The 21,913-nt window shown below is 32.9% G+C and overlaps 1 protein-coding gene across 1 annotated transcript in view; it reads left to right on the top strand.

The window, feature by feature from the left end:
- Nucleotides 1–21,913, top strand: part of TLL1 (tolloid like 1) — a 257,300-nt gene that overhangs the window by 202,890 nt on the left and 32,497 nt on the right. Inside the window, exons 13-18 of the mRNA XM_082391226.1 lie at nucleotides 39–234; nucleotides 1,879–2,004; nucleotides 3,108–3,268; nucleotides 5,746–5,926; nucleotides 14,825–14,950; nucleotides 17,508–17,635. Coding sequence (XP_082247352.1) covers nucleotides 39–234; nucleotides 1,879–2,004; nucleotides 3,108–3,268; nucleotides 5,746–5,926; nucleotides 14,825–14,950; nucleotides 17,508–17,635 — 918 coding nt within the window. The remainder of the gene's footprint in view (nucleotides 1–38; nucleotides 235–1,878; nucleotides 2,005–3,107; nucleotides 3,269–5,745; nucleotides 5,927–14,824; nucleotides 14,951–17,507; nucleotides 17,636–21,913) is intronic.

Below are 21,913 nucleotides of genomic sequence, written 5' to 3'. Positions count from 1 at the left end.
CTGTTAATGAGATAGATCACATATTTTTACTCTTACAGATTGAGAGACATGACAACTGTGCCTATGACTACCTAGAAGTTCGAGATGGAACCAGTGAAAATAGTCCTTTAATAGGGCGTTTCTGTGGTTATGATAAACCTGAAAATATCAGATCTACCTCCAATACCTTGTGGATGAAGTTTGTTTCTGATGGAACTGTGAACAAAGCAGGGTTCGCTGCCAATTTTTTTAAAGGTAATTTGAAATCATTTAAAGTGGAAGCTTTTCTCTGTCAAGGATAAATGTGGTATTTAGCTTTGAGTTAGGGGAGAAATAAAGTAATATTGAAGATTGAAGTATGCACTATTCATAAAGATATTTTGATGGTTTTTGATGAAATAGTTTACTGGTTAAAAAACTGGAATTTGGAGATTTGTAGCACAGGGTAGGAACTCCATTAGGATATTCTACCACCTGTTTTTTAGGAAATAGTCAAAATAGCAAAATCCAGAAATATACAGACAAGAGGAAAATATTTGCAATATAGTCAACAAAGGGTTCATAACCAGAAGGGGATTACTGATATATAGTTTATCAATTTATTTCCGGGTGGCAGCATTTCTAAACCATCCCTTAGAGAACAGAATTCTACCACATTAGAAATAATTTATGGCCTCCTTAGTAGAACATTCTGATCCCTAAAATGTCTTTTTGACATTATTACTGATCAGCTTTAATTTTGAATTGTATAACCAAATTTTAGTTTATTTTCATGTCCCATGTTTGGTGTGTATTCCTCAGGTAAAAAGAAAGCTATTTTAGTGCAAATAATAACATCAGATTTGTATTTTGAAAATTCATAGGCACTTAGGTTAAGTGTGTTATTATAGAATAAAATTCTTTTATGGAAAGAGAAAATAAATTTTCTCTATAATAATTTTTAAAGAATAAGTGATGGATTCAGTAGTGTATGTCAAAATTTAGTGTGAATAATATCTAGATATTTTCATTATTCAAAGAGCAATAATATAATGGATTTTTCCTGAGCATTACTTAGATGCTCACCATTTGAACTGAAAGGCAGAGAACCTTGGCACTTCTACTATATGTATCCCAAGTATTCATTAAAATGTTCATTTACATGCTTTAAATCTTCTCTATGTTATATTTTACAGTAGAAGAAACATACTATAAGAGTCTCTCATGTGATGTTTGTGTATTTGCTTAACAAAATGCTTAGTCTTTGGATGATGCATAATTTCTCCATGGAATATTGTTTGCTGTTTTCCTAACTCACAGTAGGTTATTCCTAAAGAGTGAGATTATGGAGTACTTTGTCATATGTGTTTTTTAAAATAGTATATATTTTTCATATGTCTATTTCATATATATATTTCATGTTACCATATACAATTAAAATAGTTTCTGTTTACAAAAATATGGAATTATTGTATTTTCTGGATCAACATATCTATATAGAAAACAGTGAATGTTTTCAATTTAAAGAGGTCTAGTAAGTTTCATAGTTTTCCTTCTTTTTAATTTTTAGTCACCATATTTTATTTCTTAATAATGATATTACTTTAAAAGCATTTCTTCAGGCTACCTAGCAAACTATACAATGAAATGAACAGGTGAATCCATGTTTTTTCAGTAAGTTTTTCTATTCCATTCTGAAAAATCTCTAGGTTTTAATAATCCTCTTTAACTTTAAATTCAGAAAAAAAACATACTGTGTCTGAGATGAGGTGATCTTCAGTTGGCCCAGTCCTTCTGGTTCTTACACAATTCTTAGATTGCAGTGACATGGGTTCTTGTATGTCATCAGTCAAGGGCTTGCAAATTGTTCCTGTTCCTTCGTTGAAGAAATCAATTGTCTAATTGTCGCCATTTTTATAGAGGAAGATGAGTGTGCCAAGCCTGACCGTGGAGGCTGTGAGCAGCGTTGTCTGAACACACTGGGCAGTTACCAGTGCTCCTGCGAGCCTGGCTATGAGCTGGGACCTGACAAAAGGACGTGCGAAGGTGGGACTGGATTTGCATGTGGAGTTCCCTGCCTGACACCCCTACCCATTTCGTTCTACCATGTAGTCTCATTCTCTTTCTCTTTTTATGCCTTCCTCTTATACTAGAATAAAATAGACACAGTTATGAAGAAAATACAGTATCTTTAAAACACAGGACATTGTATTCCAGATAATAATGAAGTTATGTGGCTGTTATTTCCACGTGACTACTAAAAATAAATACACTTTAGAAACTTACCAAATATGGTAAACCTGAGATTACAGGTAGTTTAAAAAATATATTTATAAATATAGTAATATTTATATTAGCTAACATACATATCCACATATACATACATATGCCTATATACACAAAGGCAATTCAAGAGACCAGTTACTTTAGCTAACTCTTGACTCCTTAGGAATTAATTAGGAACTGTGTACAATATGTTCATTTCACTTAACTTGCTTTTGAAACCCTAATTTTCCTAATTTCACTATCAATAAGAAAGAGAGGTAACATAAATAGTACCTCTTTTAAATAGATCATCCAAAAGAGAAAGAAAACCAGTTGTTAAATGGAGTTTTTGGAATAACAAATATGCTCTATTTACTATAGTTTACCTTGCCTGCTAGCTCAAGTAACTCTTTCCTTGTCTTGGAAACAAGTAACAAGTTCCTTGTCTTGGAAAAAAAAAAAAGAGTTTGGGGAAATAAACAATTGATTTTGGTCTTACTACATCATGCTGTATTGTACTTTACATGTATCTTTTTGTTAATTCTCACAACAATCGTATGGTGTAGATATTATTATACGCATTTAAAATATAAGAAATCTGACCCCCAGTTTTCTTTATATTGCTCGCCCAACTTTGAAGTGATCTAAAATGTACAGCCATCATTTTCTTCGCTCCAAAGCTACAAAATAACACTTTATAAATTGGATTAGATGATTAAAATAGTTGTACTAAAGACTAAGGAATAGAGACTGCAGCTTTCTAGATTTTGAAAAATCCAGAAGATGGTTGAAATTTAATGCTGAGATGTTTGATTATCAATGGAAAGATGCTAAGAAGGGAGTAGATTTATTAGGGGAAACCTTTCCCTTTTCTTTCTTTCTAGCGGCTTGCGGTGGACTTCTTACAAAACTGAATGGCACCATAACCACTCCAGGCTGGCCAAAGGAGTACCCTCCCAACAAGCACTGTGTGTGGCAAGTGGTGGCACCAACACAGTACAGAATTTCTATGAAGTTTGAGTTTTTTGAATTGGAGGGCAATGAAGTAAGTGAATAATAAATATATTTTTTTATAAAGTGTTTTAGGAATCCCTAAAGGCAATCTCGTAAACTAAAAAAAAAAAAAAGAAAGAAAGAGAGATAGAGAAGAAGAAATAAAGAAAGGAAGGAAGAAGGAAGGGAGGGAGGAAGGGAGGGAGGAAGGAAGGAAGGAAAAAATGAAGGGAGGAAGGAAAAAATGAAGGGAGGAAGGAAAATTGCAGTAGTACAACAGTATAAACGCTGTAGTCTTTCTTTGCTCTATTTCTCATTTCTGCAACTGCTTATAATTCCTATTGGCATTGGATGATATTTTAGACTGTCTCTGGGAGATTGAAAATTACCCCCCAGCATTTTCCTGATTTATTAAAGTACTATGAAAATATTAGGGTAATGTCACATAGATTTTTCTAGAAAAAATAAACCAAAATTCACTTGTTGAGTCATAACAAAAATACCTTTTTGGGAAAACCTGGTATATTTCACTTGTGGAAATGGGTATATTTTCATTATATAAGTAGTTTTTCATTATGAGTATGCTTATGGTTCACAGATAAAGTGAGAAATATAGAGAGAGAAGAAGAAAGAAATTTTTTTAACCTCAATAAAACATGTATTTAGTTGACACTATCTTTCCTTTGCCTTTATAGCTTACCATAGTAAACGTCCAGTTTTCTGTCTGGTGATCACTTTTAAACAAGTGAAATCATTTATTTGAGAATTCCTATGTGCTAGTACACACACACCAAATTCAAATGGAATGTCAGGCCTAGAGATGACAACTTTTAGAACTGTGTCTTGTGTGATCGGTCAACATTAAGTCTAGAGAAAATGTAATAAATGTTTGTTCTGTTTCAGCTTTTCTACTCTCTTTTCTTTTCTCTAACTCCCACATCCTTCCTCCCAAAAACTTTTTTTTCCTGTGTTTATTTTAAAATGAACGAGATCCAAAAGTATGATAAAATTCACTCAAAAATTATTTTGTCTTTGATGTATATCTGTTGGAACACTCATAAAGAACTGAGAGAACAGAAATATAATGTATCTGTGCTCCTGGGCAATAATTGTTGGTAATATTTGTGGGTTTTATACTGTAATTTTGTCTTTGTGTATGTATCTTTGCTTCTTTTTTCCCCTCCCACTTATCCTTCTTTCTTTTAATCATTTTTTAAAAATTCTATTTGTAGTAGTCAAGGCACTTCTGTGGTTTTGAGTTAAAAAGAAGTGCAGACTTTTGTGTTGCCTTAAAGGAAATTAAAATATGAAGTGTAATGCACTGATATTTCAGAGAATTGTACAATTTTAGAGCTCAATGGACCTTTTGAGATCTTCTTTACATCATGTAAGTTTTATGATGGAAAAGACTGCAATTTATATTTCTTACATAATTTATCCACATGAAACATCATTTTTCTTTAATAATTACCTTAAATTTGGGGAAATATTAAAATTAAGAACATATTTTTATAGTAATCTTAGAACAGCTTTCATATGAGCAACACGTTTTGAAAATGGGAATCTCTCTGCCAGTTCTTCAATGTAATGTGAATGGCTTCTACTTTCTCAGTTTCCCTAAAGCTGTTGGTTGTGGCAGAAATGGCATTTTGATTCACTAATTGATAGGTGTTCTTAAGAAGGATAAACGTTTATGTTTATGAGGAAGAAGGGTAGATGGTTTAAAATAAATGGGGCATTGTGTTTGAAAGCATTTTTCTCATGGTAGCAGTCTTTATTCATGGAAGGACCCTTTACAAACTCTGTAACATATCCTGGAATTCTTAAACTTATGATGAGGTTACTGTGTGGAACGTTATTAATAAAATTCTGTGCATTTTCATAGTTTAAAGTCTTGAATATTTAAAATAAAGGCATGAGCAAAATCTTGACTTATAGAATACTGGGTTAAGTTATAACTTCATTCTTTTATTCATTTTACTGATATCTAAAAGGAAAGTCAATATCAAACAACTTTAGCTTTGGTAACATTATCCCATCTTGTGTCAGAGCCCTCTCTAAATAAAAGTTGCAGTTGTAACAAAGTAGATAGAAAACTTATTTCATTTTTCCTAGCAACATTTTGCTTATTTACCACCTAATTAATATCACAGCCAGTAATTTGAGTTGACACATTGCAAAGTACACATCATGCCCAGAGTTCAATCATATGCTTTGTTAAACAATTATTCATCTCAGTTTTCCTTAAGTCTGTATTTTTTGGAAAACATGTATGCTGTAAATACATATATACAAGCATACATTTGTATATACATCTCTTGGGGCTATTCGGAGCAAAATCTTCTCTCATCTGTGTATCATGCCTTCTGCTTCATATTTGGACAATTTTTCTTGATTTTTGGACCTGTTAAGTCCAGTTTGACTACCACAGGAGTAAAGAGGGAAAAACATAACAAATTTAAAAAAAATAAATGTCAATCATCTGATGCTCTCAAATCTGGTGATTACAGTAACCATGTTTATTTCTAGGTTTGCAAATACGATTATGTGGAGATTTGGAGTGGTCTTTCTTCTGAGCCTAAATTGCATGGCAAATTTTGTGGTGCTGAAGTGCCTGACGTGATCACATCTCAGTTCAACAATATGAGAATTGAATTCAAATCTGACAATACTGTATCCAAGAAGGGCTTCAAAGCACATTTCTTCTCAGGTATCAGTATTCTCATGCTGCATGTGTATATTACAGATTTTAAAGATGGATTGGCTTAAATTGTATGCTATCCATTCTTCCCAGTTTTCTGTAAATGAACTTGGAGGTACATAGAATGCATGAACATTTATCCTAGTTTAATACTTTTTTTAAATTAAGATATTAATAAGAATGGCCCTGATGAAATGCAGCTCTCCAACACTTAGATCTTACATAAATTCTCATCAAATATTTCAAAGGCTAGTAAAAATAACACAAAATTATTATGGTAATATTTTCACACAGTGACTTTATAAGTGGATAGCAATAATGATACCAGACTTCCAAAAAGTGGCAGACTTTTTCAAAATTATTTTTGTATTTGGAATATGTGGTCTCATTTTAGCAACATATTTTTTATTCTTACTGCTTAGCAACATGTTTATTATTCCTCTTCTTGCTATTATATTTTCATTCTTTTTATTAAGCAGACATTTAAAATCATACTTTACCTCATCATTATAGAAATGATTGCAGTAAGAGGCCTAGAAATATGGAAATTATATTTTTACTAAAAATAATATATTATCAGATACATTTAGCAGTTGACATGTCTACATTTGGAATTTAATGTTTAGTTGAACCAACTCACATTAAAAATTCCCTCTTAAAGAGCTGAAATTTGATTAAAAGTCCCTAAATTTTAAGAAACTAGATAGAAACATCAGTGAAATGCCCTTATTTTCCCAATTCCAAAATTGTTCCTTTTAAAAATATTACTCTGAAACTTCAAAAATAGATAAAATTGTAATAAGCCTTGCTAGATATAGCAATCTATTCTGCCTGAAAGACTGGCAAGCAATGTAAAGCAACTGAATTCCAATTATGTTTTAATTTCAGGTAATTTAGATTGAGTTAATTCAAAGTCTATTTATTCCAGTCCCCATGTATTTAAGATTAATGAGATTTACAGTGCCTGGGGTTTGTTTGGGGCTTTCAGTGTAATTGAAATTAATGGTTCACAAGTTCCATTGAGGTCCAAGTCATATATGAAAGTAACATTCAAAATACAATGGATCTTGGCTCCCTTGTTCTCATTCGCTTCCTTCCCTCAGATTTAATTGCCTTTTAAAAGTTATTCTCAGATATAGAAAACAAACTAGTGGTTATCAGTAAAGAGAGGGAAGGGGGAGAGAGGCAAGATAAGGGGAGGGGATTAAGAGGTAAAAACTACTATGTATAAAATAAATAAGCTGCAAGGATGTAATGTACAGCATAGGGAATATAGCCAATATTTTATAATAACTTTAAATGGATTATAATCTATAAAAATATTGAATCACAATGTTGTTTACTTTAAACTAATACAACATTGTAAATCAACTATACCTCAATATAAATAAATAAATAAATAAATAAATAAAATTATTCTCAGGCATTCATTTAAGATTTGTTATTCAAAGTAGCATTTTAATATACTATTTCAATGAAAGGAAGACTTCCTTAGACTTTACTATTCTATAAATATTATGTAGTTTACAAATTTTAGGTGATCCAGTGTTTAGAGATATGGCTTCTTATCTTAGAACCACCTAAATATTTATTTTAAAAATTAAAATTATAAGGTGAATAGATTTTATTATATTATTAATATTCAGGATCCTATACTTTAATCACTCATTGTATTTAATAAAACTTTTTTTAAAAGAGGCATGCTACATATACTGGTGACAAAGTATAAGTAAATTTAAAGTTCCCCAGAGTATCTAAAATTCATTATCTGATATTTATGTTCAGGCAAAACTTCCCAAATTCTAAAGACAGGTTATTTGTCTGTGTCGTTAGGACAACAATATTGTTAAGTAAACTGAACAATGAAGTTCAGGGAAAATTAAACCCCAAATTCTCATGTTGTAGCTATCATTCTGAGAACCTATTATGCAGGCATACATTATCTCTTTAATAATCAAAGTAAAACTGTAATATTCTAAATGTTCAGTGTCACAAAGTATTTAACCCCAGTTCATCTCGGGTTCTCTTAACCATAAGAGATGATCACGTCCTTTGCAAATAGTATTAGTTATGTGTTATGTTCAACATATCTGTGACCTGGAAAACAATAGATATACATTTCACTTCTTTATTAGATTATTATTTTGTAAAGTCCAAGATAATTAAGTATAAACATTCAGCGTTTTCTTTTTGATTCATTGAAAAGTCTTGGCAGTTTGTCAGATTCATATTTAAAATACTATAGTCCTGGATAAGTAATTAGATCTATTTCACATTTAAATTCTTGGGAGTTTCTGCTAGTGGGGAGGATGTTTGCTCAGGAAAAGGGAAGATAAAAACATATTTGTTTTGTACAATAAAGAGATGGCAGTGTTACTTAATGTCCTGATTATGATCATCTTACCAAAACATAATTTACAGAAGATCATCCATTGTAATATATAGATTCTATTCACATTGAAAATATCATTTTAGAGTTCTAATAATGCTATAAGTGTAATTGTGTGTTAAAAGTCAAATAACTCATCATATTTATTAGAAAGTAGGCATGTAAACCATGGGGATATTGTATTTCACAAACAAAATTGAAGGATTTTTTTATGTTAAAATTCACTCTTGGGGATTTGATAAAATGCATTACTGCATTAATTGTGACAAATTCTTTAGAAATAAATTTAACATAGGAATCACGAATTATTACAATGACTAATCTGTTTGCTCAGAAATTCAATTCTTGGGACTCTTTCATAAAGAAATATTTCAAAATCTGGAAGAAGGATTTTCAATATACTGTGATAGTGACAGAAATTTTAAACAACATTCAAATGCACTGTGTGAGCTCTTCCATACCATAAGGATGGTTTAATGATTTCATGGTGTAAAAAGTTGTATATGATAAAATATTAATGGAAATCTAGGTATAAAGCTATATGTGCACTGTGCATACAGCTAAGCACGTGGGTGGGAACAGATCTGAACGATACTATTTTAAAATACCTAGAATGTTTGTGTTAAGGTGAAAAGATGGTGCAGTGTAGTTTCACCACAATTTTTCTCAGTTTTCATCTGATTTAAATATAAAAATAACTTTAAAAGGAAAACACACATCATATTTCTACTTATCTTTTACCCCAGATATTTTCTAGATTTGAAAACATTACCTAATAGACTTTGATCTTTGAGAGTGAAATTTTTAAATCCATCTATTTATTAATTAGTTAATAAATATTAATACAAATTAATAATATTAATACAAGTGTTTTGAATTTAGTTAAAGCTTCTAATTTTTATTTTTATAGTTAATTTATAATATCTTATAGACAATTGAATAAATGTTTGCTGTATTGTGTGTGTTATTCCAGAAACATTTGATGGAGACAAACTTTTTTTGTTTTAACAACTTTATTGGAGTATAATTGCTTTACAATGATGTGTTAGTTTCTGCTGTATAACAAAGTGAATCAGCTATACATATACATATATCCCCATATCTCCTCCCTCTTGCGTCTCCCTCCCACCCTGTCTGGAGACTTAATCTTAAGTGGTTCTGTTTATAACCAGTTTTCTAAAAAGTTTAGAAGTGATTATGAATTTATGAAAACATAATGAGAAATATACCATGTTTAGCTATTTTTTCAGCATACTTTTTCCCAGAAATATTATCAAGAAATTCAATTAAAAAACAAACAATATTTATTATAAGTGATTTAATATATTTTGTAAAGGAAAGCTATTTAAAAATAACTTCTAGCTGTCTTGCAACTAAGTGATACATCAAGAAAGAAAAAACACAAGGAAATGTATTCAGATTTTTAATGAATATAATGAAATAAACCATAGCATTATTTTAAAAAATACAATTATTTAATGAAATAATCATACTGAGATTTTACTTGTTTTTGCACATAGCCTCTGATTTTAAATAAGCACTTTATAGACCTAAGAAATGGAATTGGAAGAATGACACTAAGAACTTCTTAGCAAAATAATTAATACAGATTTCTGTCACTTCTATGCTCATCAAAGTAAGAAACCATCACATAAATTCTTATTTAATGTCTTAAATTAGTCATGAAAAATGCTATAGCTTGAAAATCTAGAAGTGATTGGTTTATATAGCAGAATATCCACAAGCTCCTCTATAAAAATTAGTGTCATATTGTTCTGATATTAAGGGTATGTTATAAAGCAATATAATGAAATAATATCAAAGTAAATAAGGAAATTACAACTATAAAAGTAAGGCTATTTGAACATGATGTAAAATTACTTGTCTATTAAATTTTTTATGTAATTCAGAATATAATGGCATAGGCATTTTCTAGAAGAGATCTGGTTCAACAATATAATACTGTTATTTTCTTGGAATGAATGAAGTTTGTTTTTAGATTAACAATAATTACTTTACTTTTATGATAGTAAAACCAAACTTAATTTTATATGATGTTATATTTGAACACAAGTATACAAATCTGCATAAGTATACATGATATAGTTTACTTATTTTAAGTGATTAAGCAAAATTAACTGTATTCTACTCAGAACAAAATTATTTTTCTTTAAATAGGTTAAACTTAAAGGAAATATTAGTAGGATTTTATGCATGTAAAAGCAGCAACATTTGGGAAACTGGACTTTTAATTTAATCACACTGTTCATTATTTGGGAATAATGTAACAAATAACTTCAGGCAGTGAGAGCTGTGCATAGACATTCCACCTTCTTTAGGCAACCTGGTAGTGGTGAAAAGACTCAATGATGCCTTGAAGGATAACCTCATTAAATGGCAGTCCCCCTCACAGGTAACTTAATGGGAATGTGATCTTTTCCTGATGGACCCAGTAACCTGCACAGTAGCAGAAATGCAGTAAAACCCAGATTTCTTGATTCCCAGTTTATTTCTGTCTGTAACAAATATAGGAGTCAGATAAAATGATTTGTGTGATATTTCTACCTCTGTATTCAAGTGATTTCAACTGACCTGCTCCTCATCTTATCTACCTTTCAGTGTTTATAGATATTTCTTTACATTGTTCCTCCTGTACACCATTTCTTTCATGGAATGGTCATAGATATTTTTAGAATAAATTCAACCTGATATTATTCTAACAAAACTTTAAATGTTAGTGTGATTAATTTCAAATAAAGCTCTCCTATGATTCTGAATCCTGTTCCAAGTTTCATGATTTATGATATTTAAATATTTGCATGTTTTAGAAAGAGCAAATTGTCTGTCGTTGCTCTCAGTAGAGCTTATCAGAGCTCTTTTGAAGATGATTATTTTTTCAACAGTTTTGTGTTGAAACCTGTGTGTGTCTTGTATGCATGCACACATGCATGGGGTGTATGTGTGTATGCATGAATGTGCGTGATCTGTTTATTTTATATTTTAGCATTTATTGTAAGTATATCTGCTCATGTGTTTCTGTTCTGGTGCGTGGACCCTTTACTTCTTTTTCCTACAGACAAGGAAACTTTCTGCAAAGAGAAAATTTTTATTTTTGAATCTTTCAAAAACTTAATATAGGTTGCCACTTCAGTCCCATCCAGTATGTATTATTCATAGACTGATGGCCTCTGATAGACTCAAGGATACTCTCCAGGCCTCTGATGGGAAAATGCCACTTCCTTTTTCCATAATAATGAACCTTTCCTTCATCTAGCATGAAGGAATGGAAATCAGATATGTCCATTCCAAAGAAGGAGGCTAATTTCCACCTGCAAAAATTAAATGTTTTGATTTCTACTCAATAAAATGTTTGTTTCTCTTACTAATAAAAACTATTTTTTAAATTCCATGCCTATAGTATGAAAATGTTAGAAAATTTCAAATGAATCATTGATATAATTCTCAGTTATTGAATTTGTTATGCAGACTTTCTGAGAAATTTTTAAAACTCTGCATCCTCCTTCCTTCTCTCTTTCTTTGGATTTTCATTTTTCAAAATATTAGTAGTTTGTGTCCTAAGAGGAGAAAAGGAAAGAAAGTGAAAACAGAATTATATTTGCTTAGTTTTTTTTTTTCCTCAAGTTTGATGATCTTTTATAATAAGTTCAGAATATATTTGTGGAACTCATCTTTTATGATATTAAGTTAAATAAATAACTTTGTTTGCGTGATATTAAAAAGTCTGGATAATTCCAAGTATTCCGATGTTTACTAAAATTTTGTCTTTTCATATTGACTATTTGGCATATGCCAGTACGATTTTATATGCTACTTTGCTGGGGATGATGACTTTTACCTGCTGCTTTTAATTTCTATTTTGATTTGTCCAATTTTGAATTTTAGCTAAGCTTTAGATTAACCTATACATATATTCTAGCAGTGTATTTGATAACTCAATTTTCACATGATATCGCTTGTATTAAGCAATGTTTGATGCAGGGAAGAAGACAGGAAACATTTATCAACTGGAACACTGAAAAATAATAGATACTTAGACAATATGACTATATAAAATCTTCATGCTCCTCCTCTTCTTCCTCATTTTATTCTTCTTCCTCTAAAAATTATTTTTCCAGCACAACAGAAATAGGAAAAACTGGCTACAAAAAACTACTATTCAAATATGAATGGTTTCACTTTCAACTTTATTTCTGTTTACTTACCATTACCACAAGTCAGATTATGTTCTATCAAATCTAAAGAAAATAACTCTCCTTACAAATATCACCTAGCAACATGAGATTTCCACTAGAATGAAGTTTAAATGTTAGAAATATTTTATGGTTTGGAATTGTTTTCATTATAAAATGACAGTAGGTTTAAAAGTTCAGCAATACTAACTTGTGTTCTTTTTTTTAACATTTTTATATCTCTCATGTATGGTAGTCTAAACAGATCCAAATAAAAGGATGACTCAGGCAGTCCCTGCCCCGATAGGTTTGTCACTGAGCAACCTGTTTACCAGTCAATTGCAAATGTGAACTAATTTTTTCTAAACTACTTTACTTACAATTGTTAGATTTCCAACCAACCCTCAAAAATCTGGTTGACCTAGAGTACAACTAAAGTTCACTATATCAGGTTTTAAGTATACCAAGCAAACATCAGATAAATATTTTTATAGGAAATATGTGTCTATTTCAGAGTGGGTAATTCTAGCACCAGAAATTTTTAAATTGGCTCTTTCCTTTTAACAATGATGAAGTGTATTTCTGCATCAACTCATGAAGAAGTATTTTTCCAAAGCATCTTAAGAGCCCCTGGAAAGGTGTGTTAAAATATAAATTTAAATCATCTACTGCTTGACTGTCTGAATTAGGAAATGCAGGTAGCTGACAGCATGGTAGTAGGAAGTATGGTTCACCATTCACCCATTCTGCATAGGTCATTCACAACTTACCACGTGTAATTTTCACTGTTGATACAATTAAGGTAATGGGACTGCCAAATTATGAATTTCTCTAAAATTAATTTTACGAGGCTAGTTCTCTATTAATTTCTGATTTCTTATATATTTTGATGTTTGATGCTCTTTTAGAGATAAATTTTCTTTATTCTATGCTTTTTTTCTCCTCTGCTTAGCCTCCATAGTAAGTATTAAAAGTGTAATGGAAGTGTTAAGGATCGGTAGAGAACACATAAATTGCAGATATATTGATCCTGATATATTCTTTAGAACTTTGGGACTGCCTGTATGTATATGGAATATTCTGATATTGCCAATGCATGAATTGGCAATATAAGACATAGCATATATGTGCTATGTCGTGTTATCAGTCTACAAAATGGGAAAAATAGTTGCATTCATAAAAATTACTATCAGATCCTTGGATAAAAATGTCTTTCCTAAACCCATCTCCATAGGGGGAATATTGATTTGATTACAAAAGCAAAAAAAAATTTGCTATTTGTATGCCACCATGAGCTCACAAATTCTCACTAGAAAAATCAGTTGACAGTGTAAATTTTGAATTCAGCCTGACCTTTGATGTGACTGCCGTGTGTCCTTTTTGTTCTCTGTGCTATGGGAGTGGGGAAGGTCTGAGTGATGTGTCATCATATGTATGTGTCAGGAGCAGAGGCCAGGTTTTTACTTCAAAGGACAAGCCAATCATGGAATGACAGCTAAGCAGCATAATATGGTGGCTGATGCCTCTCACTGAATTGACTGCCTGCTAATATAGTTGGGATTTTTTCCCTGTAGTGAATTTGTTGGCTATTTCTTAAAGTTCATATTTCCTATTCTAACCTTTACTTCTAGCACACTAAAAGCCCTTTTACAGAATTACTTCTTAATAAACTGGTCTGCTAGAGGAGATTAATTTAAAATATATAAATTGTTTCTTCTTTAGGATAGTCTAATGATGCCTTATTCTGTCTTGAAATATTATAAAATGTTCATATTTATTAATGCTAAGCATAACTGCAAAGTTAATGAAAAAAATCAACTACAGTAATTATACTGAGTGATTTTTAAAAAACGATTACACACAAATCTTGGAAATGTGTTTAGCCTCTGCCTATACAACATGGTTAATACAGTGAAGGATTTCCCTCCACTTAAATGCCATTATTTGCATTTAATCAAACTACTCACAATTTTTAATTTATTTTAAAAATTGGCTATAAATGTTTAGGATTAGTTGGAAAAAGATTCTTTCATTTCCTTTGCCCTACTCAAAACTTCTCCAGCATAGGAATGAAAGAGGACTACATGTTGTCACCCTAGTGCAAATGATCTTGGAAACAATTCATGGCACAAGGCTCCAAGCTAAACAAGGAGTGGGTAGAACTAAGACACTATAAATTTTTTGATTTTTTTTTGTTTTATGTTGGGAACACAGAAAGCTGTGACTTAGTTTACCCTTTGCCAGTGTTAACCACAACTAAATGACTCTCCTTTGATATCCTTTGTTTTTAAAGTTACTTACTAATCTATGGGGTTATCTCTTTGCTAGACAAAGATGAGTGTTCTAAGGATAATGGCGGGTGCCATCATGAGTGTGTCAACACAATGGGAAGCTACATGTGTCAGTGCCGTAATGGATTTGTTCTGCATGAAAATAAACATGATTGCAAGGAAGGTATGAAAGAAGTGTTCTTTTTTTGACAACATCTAGAATTTCATGCAGTTTGGGTAAAGCAGTTCTTCCAGGTAGAGTTAATCATATCAATGAGTGATAAATGTTAACTGTTCAAATGTCAAAAATAAAAATACATGCAGTGTTCAAAGATCCAAGTCATACTATTGGAAACCTTGTATTACCTAAAGGTACTGCACTTCATATATGGTTGGCATTAGAATAACTTTGTATAACAGACATAGAAGCTGCTGTGATGCCATCTGGCAGCCAGAAAAGCACTACATTATCCCTCAGTCTTCACAGACCAGACCTTATAACTATCTCCATATTTAAACTTAACTTCTGCTAAATGTCTTACATTTGGTTCAATTTCCCTCCCCAAAATATCTCATATATGTGCTACATGAGTGATGTCACTTTAAATACCAGGAGTATCAAATTCAAATGCTTACCAGAAGAAAGACATTTGAAAATACTGTGCCATTTAGAGTTTTAAGTCATGGTTTTGCCCCCTCCCCAGCACACACACACACAAAAGCATCCTAGTAACTCAATATTAGCCTACCAGTTTTTGGTCCTAAAGTCTTACCATATTCCAAGGTTTTATAAAGATAATTATCTTATTATCATATTAGCCAATATGAACTACATGGGAACAAGAAATAGTTATTCAGGTCTTACTTCTTCCTTTGTGGGTCTGCTCCTGAATTTTCCATTTAACTTGGATTTATTACTAAGGCAGGTTTCATAACTAGTCATTAGCACATGTAGAGTGGTGGGTGCCTGACTAGAACCACAGGTAGATAGCACTTCTTTGTATGCACATTTGAATAGTACAGAATACCCTGAATTGACCCTTGTTCCATTCAGTTCCATTCAAATATGGTCATATGTCACATTTTTTTCCTCTTTATTTCACAGAGTTAATGACATTGCCCAGAATCATATGCAAGTAGGATTTTTTCTCTTTTTACTTTCATGTATGAGCATAAACCAATGAGATTATGATATGTGTAACCTGGTAAAGTATTCTGTTAAATCAATAGGCTGGGAAATAGGCCCAGTTATTTTGAAATATGGAAGGTAATTCAGAAAAAAGAGAGACAGCTTTTCAGAGTATGCATGTAGCCTGTGACTCACAGGTAACAAATAAATTTAGATATCCAAAGTCTCTCTTCATTACAGTAAATATTTTCAAGAAAGGACTCTTTTTAAATGGAACTGTATCCAGGCACCCCTAATAAAGTTCATCTTTACTGTTAGTAAAGGGGCTGGATTTTCTTTCACCACTGCTATAGTACAGGTGCCTTATACAGTTTAGCAGTGAGCCTCTTGGCTTTGTCTTATAAACTAAACTATTTGCCAGATCTGGGAGATTCCACACTTCATATGACCAAGGCAAGGACAGGGATAATGGGATTTAGGAAACCTTGTCAAGACAGGATCCAGACTTTAAGACTACTGTCTTGCTGCATGACCCTATATTGTTTGAAAGGAGCTGAATTTCACCCTTTTTTTGTGTTCCTTGATTAAGAATCCAAATCTCCTTATGGAAACCCGGCACAGCTGAAGCAAAGGTCTAGTCGGAAAGCATGTGCCAACAGCACAGTAATGTCAGTCATTTTATCCTTACTGTGCAGCCCTGTAGTGCAACAAGTGTTTTTTCCATATAGTAAAGTATTTCCCCAGAGATTTCTTGGAAAATTTCACAGAATTAATTGTATTTTAGAATGGATTACACAATACATAACAAATAATTTCCAGCCTATGCCAGAATGTGCAGGGTGACACTTCATAAATTATATAGATAGAATACAGTCTGAGGATATTACATGTTTTTGAAGTTTGAAATTAACAATATTGGATGGTCCCCTCCAAGATGAAGTTGTTTAAATTGTAAGACCTAAAAGAAATTTCATGTTAATTGAATGACATTTTTAAAAATTAATTCAGAAGCTAGTAGTTGTTTACATATTTTTCCCCTTAGTGCTTCATTTCACTGTGATGAAATGACAGATAATTTACTTTAGCAGCTAAAATGATGGTTTAAGTATTCAAGTGTATAATTTAACAAAGAGAGAGAGAAAATGTAAAGACATGTTTCATAAAGTGGCTTAGTGATACTAATTAGCTATAAATGATGTTGCTGTTAATAGGAAAAAAATAACTGAAAATGACATAGTCATTTTTGTTGTGGCATTGCATTAAATATTTTGCACATACCAAGAGTTGATACCTTTGATTGTCAATAATGTTGCTCTGTTAAAATCTAAACTTACAGATCCAGCAGTTAAAAATAGTTCATTTTCTTGGAGGCATTTATCTAATTCATTGTAAACACAATTTCATGTGAACCCAAAAACAAACATTTTCTGATTATGATTATGATTATGCAACAGGTTTACCAAAGCGGATGAATATGATACTGGAGACTAGAGTGATGATTAGTTATTGAGGAAAATCTTTCATCAGGATAGTGTGTAAACAGGCTACTTCCTTGCTGGCCCAATCCTGGGCTGGATTTCCACACTAATTGATTTTATCATTATTGGCACAGCTGAGTGTGAACAGAAGATTCACAGTCCAAGTGGCTTCATCACTAGTCCCAACTGGCCAGACAAGTACCCAAGCAGGAAAGAATGCACATGGGAAATCAGTGCAACTCCTGGTCATCGAATCAAATTAGTAAGTGAGCGCGTTGTTCTTTTTTCTGTTAAGCTGCCTGCCCGTGTCTTGCACAGCTAGTGCATGGAAATAAAATAAATAAAATGAATGTTTATTGAATTGAATTGAATTAGTAGGCAGATGGGAAAGACTTTCTTTCTTATGTTTTCCTACTAACACTAAATAAATTCCTGATTTCCTAGATCAAGGTGATAGTAATGGTAGCCATGTAGTTCTTGTACAGTCTTCTTATCCTGGATGGGATGCTTTAAAAGGCATTACCAAAATTACTACAAAACAGTATGTTCTACTTCCTAATATATTATTGAAATAATGTTTCCAAATGGAGATATAAATGAAGGAACAAAAATATCAGATATTCAGCAAGAAAGCAATAAGTATTCACTTCAATGCAGCATAGTAAATTCTATCGGTTGTGTCAATTCTATATGACTCATATACAAAGCATATGTATTTTTATAATAAAACTAAGTTTGTCTTATGGTTTATGGAATATTATTTTTGCATAATGTAGTTGCCCTCTTTAGATGAGTACCATTATTGTTAGACTTCTTCCAAATTCAAATATGAATGTAATATATGTCCTCTCTCCTGTATTCTATGAGTCTTGCATTCTGTCCTGGTCATCTGACAGTACATACTTGAAGAATATAATTTAAAGAAATAGAATCATAGGAATATAGAAATTTTAACAATTTTCTGAAGTAGGCTGTTGTCAAAAGCAGGAAGGAATGCCAACTAGCAAAGTTCAGGACAGTCTAAGAAGAACCATAATAAAGGACAAGAAATTGTCTTGAGAATGAGGCTACCAGTCCACTGTAGCTTACTGGACCAGTCCAGTTAATTTTGAAAGTCTGTTTGAACCCTTTCCTTCAGTGGGTTTTTTTGGCCAATAAAGACATCTTATTCATATGCAACATAATAATAATGTTATTAGAGACTGTCACTGAGATATTCATATTCCTATTATGGAGTTCCTTCCAATCACCGTATTTGTAAGATATCAGTAAATGACTTTTTGAACAGAGACATCAATTCATTTCAGCCACTCTTTGGAAGGATGCTAGGTGCTAAGATAACAGCACTGTAGGATTTGATTGCTTTCCAGTCCTGTTGAAGACCCTGACTGAGATGATCACTCTCTGAAGCTTATGCGCTGAGATGAAAAGGCTGCATTCTTTTCAGCAGTGCAATAGCTAAGGGAGTTGGGAAAATGGATTTTCCTGAAGACTTTTGTGTGTGTGTGTGTACATCCAAGTTTCATCTGGTATCATATTCCTTCTCCCTGAAGAATTTCTTTTTATATTGTGTGTAGAGTATGTCTGTGCAGTTTCACTTTTTAAAGATATTTTCATTGGGTATAAAATTCTAAGATAGCAATTTTATTTTCCCAGCTGCACTTTAAATACCTGACTCCACTATTTTCTGTCCTTCATGGTTTTTAATGTCTGTGGTAAATCTTAATTTTATTCCTGTGGAAATAATGATTCTTTTCTCTGATGGCTGCCTTCAACATTTTTTTATCAGCACTTTGAATATAATGTATCTGGGAGTGTGTGTGTGTGTGTGTGTGTGTCCGTCTGTCTGTCTATCTGTTTAGTAATTTATCCTTCTGAGAAGTCTCTGAATTTCTTGCATCTATGTTGTGATGTCTGCCATGAATTTTTGAAAACTTTTGACCATTATTTTTGACAAAATTCTCCTGCATTATTGTCTCTCTTCTTCTGGGATTCAAATTACACATATGTGAGATTGTTTCATATTATCCCATAACTCTTGAATTCTGTTATTTTTTTGCCACTCTTTTTGGTTTTAAGCTTGGGTTATTTCTATGGACTGATCTTCAAGTTCAATGATTGTCTATTCAGCTGTCTTGAGTGTACTTATGAGTTTGACAGAGGTATTCTTTATCTCCCTTATCATGTTTTTTTTATTTCTTGAATTTCCATTTGATTTTTCATGTGTATTAGTCTGCTTAGGTGGCCATAACAAAATACCACACATGGAGTGGCTAAAACAACAAAAACGTATTTTCTCACAGATCTGGAGGCTAGATGTTCAAGGTCAAGGAGCCGTGGGGACTGGTGTCTGGTGAGGCCTCTTTTCCTGACTTGTAGATGGCTGCTTTATCACTGTGTCCTCACTTGGCCTTTCCTCTGTGTGTACATATGAAGAGAGAGAGACAGAGAGAGAGAGAGTACATGCTCTGGTGTCTCTTCATATTCTTATAAGGACATTAGCCCTGTGGGATCTGGCCTCACCCTTATGACCTCATTTAACCTTGATTACCTCCCTAAAGGACCTGTCCCCTAATGCAGTCACATTGGGTTTAGGGCTTCAATGCATGAGTTTGGCCAGGATGCACAATTCAGTTCATAACACCATCTCTGCTGAAATTTCTCATTTGATAGATTAAACATAGGGGTCATGTTTGAGTCTGCTCTGTTGATTATTTTCTCTCTTAACACTGTGCTTTTCTTCTTGCCTTTTTGTGTGTCATGTGATTTTTGATTAAACATCAGATATTTTGTGTTTAACAGTAGAGACTTTATATCTGGAAATGGGTACATCTCTTCTGTTAGGCTGTTAGTGAATGTGTGTATGTGGGAAGGGATGTTGTTGAGTGAATATAGTCAGTAATTAGCTGAGTTTGGGTTGTCTTGTTCCTATGATTACCTTCAGTGAATCATTGGCTTTTAATTCCTTTCTCTTAGATTGAAGGCTGGAATTTCAGATGCATTTTCTCAATGTTTCTCCTTTACCTTTAGCTTCCGCTTTCATTTCTACCACAAACTGTATCCCTCTTCACACTTTTTTCCCTCAACCAGTGATAGACCGCAGTTACACACTGCTTGGTGCTTGGTAGTCTTGTGGTGAGGACAAGGGGTTCTCTACCTTAGACAGGATCTGTGTTTCTAGGTCTTAGAAATAGCCTTTCTCAGTGGTCCTGCCTCTTCTCTTCCTGGCAGCCAAACTCCATCTATCTCTGGTTGGTCTTCCATGGTAGAGTTTCTTCTCCCTCTCCCAGTTGTAGCAGGTCTCTGATATTATTGGTGTAGGCTCCTGAGTCCAAGACTTCCCCAGGGTTGGAAGTGTTATTTGTTTGTTTGTTTGTTTAAGCTTTCCTGTGGCTACAGTGGGTCTGCATGTTTGCCCTGGTGGTGACAGGTTTTCTGCTCCTCCCCCAGAGGCTTATTTTCTTTTCCAGAGAAGGGTTGCAACAGGACTTCATGCTTTTCTCCCAGCAGTGACCACTTCCCCCTCCAAGCCTGCAACACCAAGAAAGGCACTTGCCTAACTCCTGCTCTTCCCACAGTCTTTCTCATGAGCAGGAGATTGAAGTCCGTGGAGAAGAGCCTGCAAGTGGGTGCAAACTCCTGTGTCTACAGCTCCTAGGGTGCTATACTCTAGTCCACAGCTGACCTTTACAATACATTACAATTGTAGCTGAATGCATCTAACCTAGTTATATGGCACCCAGCATCTCCTCTAACTGTAGTCTGTCACTGGTGACATGCTCGTGTCTCATCTCTCCTTGGCAGGGGCTGAGAGTCAGTGGATTTGATACTACTTGGTTGACTAGTGACTTTGGCTCTTTGATGTGTTCAGCAAAGTTGTGATTTTTTTACTTTACATGGGTTTTCTTGCTACGGTAGAAGGAACACTAGTCCCAGCTTTCTATATCCAAGGGGAAATAGAACTCCTAATATACCTCAACTTGAAAAAATGTCAATAATTTATTTTTTCTCAATTATATACCTTTCAGCTTATTGAGCATCCCTTTCAACTCTAGGACAGTCTGCTTCTTTACAAATTACAGGCAAATATTCCACTTGAAGATCAGGAGAGTCTGTTCAACAATGGCCATACATGCTAGTATCCTAAGAAGATAATTTTTAGAAGGAAAGGAGCTTTAATGCAACTATTGATCTTTGTTTTAAGTATTTGACTTTGTGATCTTTGTAGAAGTAGTTACAGTCTAAGCCAGAATCTTAACATGCATCAGAATTAGCCTGGAAGACTTGTTAAAACACATTTTTGCCACTCCAAGTTTTCTGAATCAGAGCGTAATATTGATTCCACTCTCTTATTTCATTAATCATGTTTATATAAAGCCTGACTCACAATATCACTCTAACAATCAGGATCAGTAGAAAGTGTGTTGTAACAGATTAGCTACCAACTTCAAGTGATATTTTAGTTCTATACTTTTTAACTCTTACCATTTTGACATTATTGTTGCTTACGTTTACTATTTTTGTCTCCCTGCTTGTAATA

Source organism: Balaenoptera borealis (assembly GCF_965194805.1).
Source record: "Balaenoptera borealis genome assembly, chromosome: 4".
Lineage (NCBI taxonomy): Eukaryota > Metazoa > Chordata > Mammalia > Artiodactyla > Balaenopteridae > Balaenoptera > Balaenoptera borealis.
The sequence above is the reverse complement of the archived record's forward strand: the minus strand, read 5'-3'. Positions and strand labels throughout refer to the sequence as shown.